Raw genomic sequence first — 6568 nt, forward strand, 5'->3', positions numbered from 1 at the left:
CCTCCAAGACCATGGTGCTACATATAACAGACAATAAACACAGGACTACATAATAAAGTGCAGGTGTGCAAAAACTGCAAAAAAACAAAGAGTGCAACACCAGACAGAACAGAATGATGCAGAAACAACAGTGCAATAGAAAAGTGTGATGGCTGGTTCCAGTAGAACGACGCACAAAGCTCAAATCATCACAAACTGGCTTAGTGAATGTGACGATGAGCTCGCTGTACTCAGTCACCAGATCTCAATCCAAAAGAGTACCCTTGGGATGTGGTGGATTTGGAGATTTGCATCATGGATCTGCAGCACCTCTGTGATGCCAGCATGTCAGTGCAAACCGAAATCAATGAGGAATGTTTCCAGCACTTTGAATCTGTGCCAATGTATATTTTAAAATATACATTTCCTGACTTAAACCCTGATGTTACAAATTGATTTTCAGAGTAACAGCTGATGCACTTTTATTTTAAAGTGTCAATCTACATAAACTATAAGAAGATATCGGTTATATGTCGTTGTGACTATTGTCGAGGCCTTGTCCAAATCAGGATATGATGCCATATAAACACATTTTAAATGAATTATAATGCAAATGAATGAATGGACCTTTTATTAAATGTTTAGAGAGTTCACTGTCGGAGGCTGCACGGTTTTGACCTTTAACCTCGGATCACGGTTTTAATATGTTTTTCTTTTGCTCCTTTTTTTTAAGTCTGATTTGTGCATCTTGTCGCTCACAAAACTGGACAAATAAGGTCAAACTCGTGACGGCAACCCGTTTTTTGGAACGATCACCCCCTTTTTTATTTTTACTGCAGTAAGTAAATTTCAACACATCCGTGCTGCGTGCGTACTGCTGGTGCCTTACTATCAGACGAAAAGGGATTAAAAACGTGCGGTTTCTAGGAAAGACTGAAGCTGCAGGTTGCTGTGTCTTCTTGGCTGCATGGAGGGGGGGCGGGTGCAATGACACCGCCTTGCGTTGATGACGCTTGCCATCGGGAGACATTCGGACAGCCTATGTAACCCACATAGCGAGCAACAAATGGTGCGTCCGTCTGTGTCGGAGATGTAGCTGATGCTGGAGTTGGGAAGATGTTTCCGCCGTCAGCGTCGCTTTAATGCTCTACTGTAGACCCTGCAGCTGGAGGACGAATAGCGCGGTGACATCTGTTGATCGGATTGGAGACGTTACAGGCATTATGATGAGCCGCCGCGGTCCGACTTACAGGTAGGTACCGAGAGTGGCTGTGCGAGGAACGATTCCGACCACACGAACCCCGACAGAACGGTAGAGGTGCAGATAAAGGGCAGGTGCTGTTGGTGTTTACCCGATGCGGGTATGGAGCTATTGGTATGCAGATGGAGACTTCAGAGGTTCCCGGGGACCTGCTGCTGCAGCATCCGCACTTCTCCTGCGTTATTTTCTGCGTAATCTGTCATCAATGGCGGGGTGATGTGTTATTCAGCCATCAGCGTTCCGCTTCTGTTGCTTGAATGCACCATTTCCAGAAGAAGAAAAAAACCCTCCTCACATATGAGCACTGCAGCTTCCTCCGAGCTGAAGATGTTTGGCTGCAGACACGCTGGCGTAGCTCGATCCCACTTGTTGGTCCCCTAAGTCACAATCAGTGTCTCTGGAGGTGTCAGACGACACATCAGCCCTGTTGTATATGTTTAGTCACGCATATGTTAATATCAGGAAGTCGCAAACTGGTCTGCCTCTGCAGGGAGTGGACAAAATAATCCAAACACCTCGTGAGGGGGAAAAAGGCCTAGAGCGAGTTAATTAGAAGCGCAGTTACACATGTGACCGTTATTATCATAGGTGCTAATTAGCAGCATTTGTCAGATGTAAAAATAAAAAAAAATAAAAAGGGGGGGGTGGGGATGTGTGTTTGCGTGTGTGTGCGCGCACGCTTAAAAGCACCTCACATAATTAACTGCTCCAGAGAGGCCAAATTATATGCAGGTGCACTGGTTGGGGGGAAAAAAGAATGAAACACAAGATTTACAAATGCATGTGTGATGTTTTTAAATCATTTATTTTCTTCTGTTATTATTATTTATTATTGAATAGAAACAAAAACTGACATTTTTTAATCACAAATAGTTGCTCATTAAGTTTATTGAAGGTTACATTTTTCTGTGGTCGCCTGTGGGCTGACGAATATTAAAATAGTAAAACTGCAGACAAATTTAAAGCAAATGAAGAGATGTGATCGTCGTCTATTACCCTGCACCCTTTTTAGAGGTTCCCATAATAAGTTTGAGCTGATTAATGGGATAGGAAATAAGATTTAAATAAGAATAAGAGACCACATTTTTGATCCCAGAATTCTACTAGAGTGGCTTTGCATGGTTCAAAATATCCCTTATTTCTCCTGCACAGTATATTCACTCTGAAACAAGTAGTTTTAGTCTTTGCCCCTCCCATTTAAGACACCTATCTATCGGCCCCTTGCAGACACAAGGTTTGAGCAGGTAGGTGAGGCGTTTGGCTCACACTCACATGTTCTGATCTTACAGTTTGAAACTGTTACACTGTTACATTTCTGACAGAAATATAAGGGAAATGTTAATGAGTACCCTTTAATCTTGTTCAGACTCTTAATGTTCCCTGACATTTTCAGTTTCTTTGAAATTATTAAAGGAAAGAACAGATTAGGGAAAACTGCAGGACAAAAACTCACGTCACAGGCAGTTTTGGACACGTCTCCATTTGTAGTCAAGGCAGACTTAATTTCCATATGTCCTAATCCACATTTGCAGCAGTGGCTGCCTTTGATATTCAGGTTCAAGTAAAAGCTGTAGATTTATTGTGCCTGCATGATTAAAGAGGCGAGCTGTCGGTCTCGCTGGAGGGAGCTGCTCAGAGCTGTACATGCTGGACATGTGTTGTGTTTATCAGCCTTCAGCATGAGTGACGTCTCACAGGTGTTTAACAGCTGAAGCTTTCCTCTGAACAGAGCTGGTTGCACCTTCATATCACGTCCTCCCAGAGTCCCTACCCACCTGTTTGCCTCTGACACACATTTACTTTCATGGCTGACTTCAGTGTGAGCTTTTAAATGCTGTCAGGGGCCTCGTCTTTCTTAGCCGCTTTGGAGGCCAATCTGCTTAAGGATATCTGTCCACTCATGCACGTGCTCACAGTTGCCTTTCCTGCTAGTCAGATGGCCTGAAAACACGACATATTACAAATCCATCTTGTGCTCCGGCTACTGTAAGCCACATTGTAGATTTTGCTGACCCATCACATCTGCTCAGTGTGGCCATGTGTGTTTGTTGTGGAGTTAGTTAGGTAGCGCTATCATTTTAATCTGCAGCTTTGCAATGAGGAGGCCCAGCTGGAGCTGCTTACCCGTGCTGGTCACACGCCATATGTTTGCTCAGACGCATGGAAACTGCCGCAATTGCGCTCGCCTCCCTCCACCCCAACCATTCTAACCGGTTGCACAGGCTTATCGTGGCTTTAGCATCTGTGCGGTAAATGTAGGCCATTGATGTTTGCTTGTCTGGCTGGTGGTTTAAACCAGTGAACGCAAGCTGTGACTTTTAGTCGTTTGTGCGCTGTGCCGTGATACCATCTCTGCACGTCCACGATGAAGCTGAGGTCCAGGAGTAGAGAAAGAATGGAGACAAGAACAGAGGAAGAGGTAGGAAAATCAAGAGGTTTTATTTCTTGAACTCGGTCTGTGCGCCAGATTTGGTGTCATCTGTAATAAAAGCTGTACAATATAAACAAGTGTGGGAATACTGAAATGGCAGACTAATTCTGAATGTGGCGCACAAATCTAGTTTTTCTTTCTAAAAACTAATAATTTTGTTTTACAGGTGAAATTTGAGGAGATTGAAATGATTCCAAAGTCCGGAAAATCTCCAGCAGACTCACGGAAATCTGCCGGCATTCATGAGTTTGCAGCGCTTGCCAGATCCTCCTTGAATGGTGATGACCTTTCTAGCACTAGCCTCGTTATCATCTATATGCTGTGAATTTAAACATGAAACCCTGGCCTTTACCTTTCCCCCGTCCAGGTATCTCTCAGGCAGTGAGAGACCACATGACAAAGCCCACCTCGCTGGCTCAGGGCCGGGTCGCTCACCTCATCGAGTGGAAAGGTTGGCCTAAACCTGCAGCTCCTTCACTGGCCGCACACTCCCAGTTCAGCTCCTACTGCAATCTGACTGAAGGGGAGAAGGAGGCTCGTTTTGCTGCAGGTACTCACTTCTTTGACCTTCTGACCTCTCGGCCAGCAGAATGTTTGATATTCAGATTAAAATGCTATTCGAGACACACATACAGGATAATTAGCTGTAAATTTTTTTGTGTGTGTGTGTGGGAACATGCATCCTCTCGTCTGGCTTTCTCTCACCTTCTGTCATGCATCTAATGCCCTAAAACTCCTGCATGTCAGCGGTTTGCTCCGCCCACCATCGTGTCTCCTGGGTGACGGCTTGTCTTGGCAGCAGATGGTGGCCTGTTAGATACTCTCCCCAATCACTTCACTGGCCACCAATGGTACAGCAGCTCCTGTTGTTTTGCTGTGACTCATCATCTGTGGCACCAGTGCCATCGGTGTGGATTGATCGAGAGAGAAAGAGAGAGAGAGGCTGACTGATATGCAGCTGCGTATGCCACACAGCGAAGCTCGCGAACTTAAACAATTAGCTGTGTTATGATAACATTAAATTGAATGAAATTATTTTCTGTAATGAATTTTTTGGGTCACTTTAAGTAAAAGCAGAAAACTATGTGTTAGTTTCTTTTTTATGGGTCATTTTTTCAAGCCGTTTGAATAGGTAACCCTGTGAATTCTGATTTGACGCTCTTATTTAAGGCTCATAGTGACACATCGGTGGCAGAGATGACTCAGACAATGTCACACTCAGGTATATTAGCAAATAATAGGAGGATAGAAATTCACCTTTACTCCTCCCCCCTCCCTTTTGTATTGCCTGGACCATTAACATCCAGAGAAGATTGTTGCTTCCATCTGCAGTAATTTACATTTGTTGTGTTGTGGGACCTCGCTGCACTTTAACATGTGTATGTGAAAGGGCGGAGGCAGAGAGAGGCAGCAAGAATCCTGGTCATGTAAACAACTTAATAGACATGGCATGAAGAGGACCATGGGTTGCAATGTGGCTTGCAGTATGAGTATAAGCTGAGCTATCAGCTGGTCCATGTCATCACTAGAATACTCACTTTGTTTCTGTCCCGTATAAGATGTTGTGAGATAAAGATAAGCTAGATGATTCACTTTTTTTCTCACCGTATTGCAGACAACATTAGTAAATACACAGTTTAGAGTTTGAAATGACATTACAGCCACCTTAATCTAGCTTCATTTGTCGGACCTGTTTTCCTGCTAGGAGTGGCCGAGCAGTTTGCCATCGCGGAGGCTAAGCTACGTGCTTGGGCATCTGTGGATGATGATGATGAGGAAGATTTCAATGATGAAGACTCCCACATCAGTGGACAGACTCACACGGTATCCAGCCAAAACTCAGGTATCCAACTTTGCATCATTCTACATCAAACATCTCATCTTTGCACCCTGTCACCTCATCGGTGATTCCACTTCCTGGTCTTCTGACTCTTTGTTCCTCCTTCAGAAGCCACCATCTACAGTTCCACCTCTGGAGCACCGCCCGGGGTGGACCGCACTGAGACGCCACCATCCGATGGTCACCTGGGCTCCCACAACAGCAGCCTGCCCTGTGGCAGGCTAGCAACTGAAAATGCCCCACAGTCATCACAAAGCAACTCACCCACTTTGCCCAGCGACTCCATGAGTACGTGCCTGGAGGAGGAGGAGGAGGAAGAGGAGGAGAGGCTGGACAGCCTCGAGGAGCAGCCGGCTCCTTTGCAGGAGCACCGCAGCGAAGTGTGCATCCACAGCAAGCCCGAGTGGAGGCCGAGGTGCAGGAGCAGCAGGTTTGACTCCTGCTACTCCACCTCTCACTCCGAGTCTCCTGGAGAGGAGGACGAGGAAGACGAGGAGGAGGAAGGCAGCGTGTTTCACGAGGTCCGGGTGTGGCACTGCAGCCCCAGGAGCTTTTTCTCTGACCGGGCGTCTTCCGGGGTGGCGTCATTCGATGAGGAGGAAGAAGAGAGAGAAGAAGCAGAGGGGAAAAAAGAGTATTTGATGTGATGTGTCGTCCACCTTTTTGTCCCCTTGAGTCTGTGTTGATTCTGGATATTATGCTTCATCCTTACACCTCTCCTCCTCCTCCTCCTCTTCTCCTTCCTCCTCCACTCATTCTGTCTCCTGTCTCTCATCCTCCAGGCCTTTCATACTGATCTTGCTCCACTGTTTATCGCTGCTGTAAACAGTCAATATGTTGAGAGAGTTCAATCAGAATGTAATGCTGTTGTTCACTAAGTTTTGTATGTTTATTTTTTGTGTGTGTGTGAACAGTCATGTGTTGCTATTGCATTGGTTTTCTATGGATATTTTCTAGTGTTGTTTCCTCTGGGTCACGCTGTGTCACGTGGGTTGGGCTCTGTTTGATATTGAATGCCTGAATGTCTCGCATATATAAATATGAGTTTTTGAAAGAA

General features: G+C 45.4%; 1 protein-coding gene across 2 annotated transcripts; it reads left to right on the forward strand.

Moving 5' to 3' along the window:
- Window positions 1–838: 838 nt before the first annotated feature.
- Window positions 839–6568, forward strand: fam131aa (family with sequence similarity 131 member Aa). 2 transcript variants are annotated; one of them, XM_084912786.1, is made up of 5 exons: window positions 839–1231; window positions 3838–3949; window positions 4039–4221; window positions 5377–5514; window positions 5620–6568. In XM_084912786.1, the coding sequence occupies exons 2-5, from the start codon at window positions 3859–3861 to the stop codon at window positions 6156–6158; spliced, it is 951 nt and encodes a 316-aa protein (XP_084768912.1). In that variant the 5' UTR covers window positions 839–1231; window positions 3838–3858; the 3' UTR covers window positions 6159–6568. The 2 variants fall into 2 exon arrangements, with proteins under 2 accessions (XP_084768912.1, XP_084768913.1); XM_084912787.1 differs by lacking the exon at window positions 839–1231 and adding an exon at window positions 1239–3659.

The sequence above is a fragment of the Perissodus microlepis genome, chromosome 18, assembly GCF_051167445.1.
Source record: "Perissodus microlepis isolate ML-2025 ecotype Zambia chromosome 18, ASM5116744v1, whole genome shotgun sequence".
Classification (NCBI taxonomy): Eukaryota; Metazoa; Chordata; class Actinopteri; order Cichliformes; family Cichlidae; genus Perissodus; species Perissodus microlepis.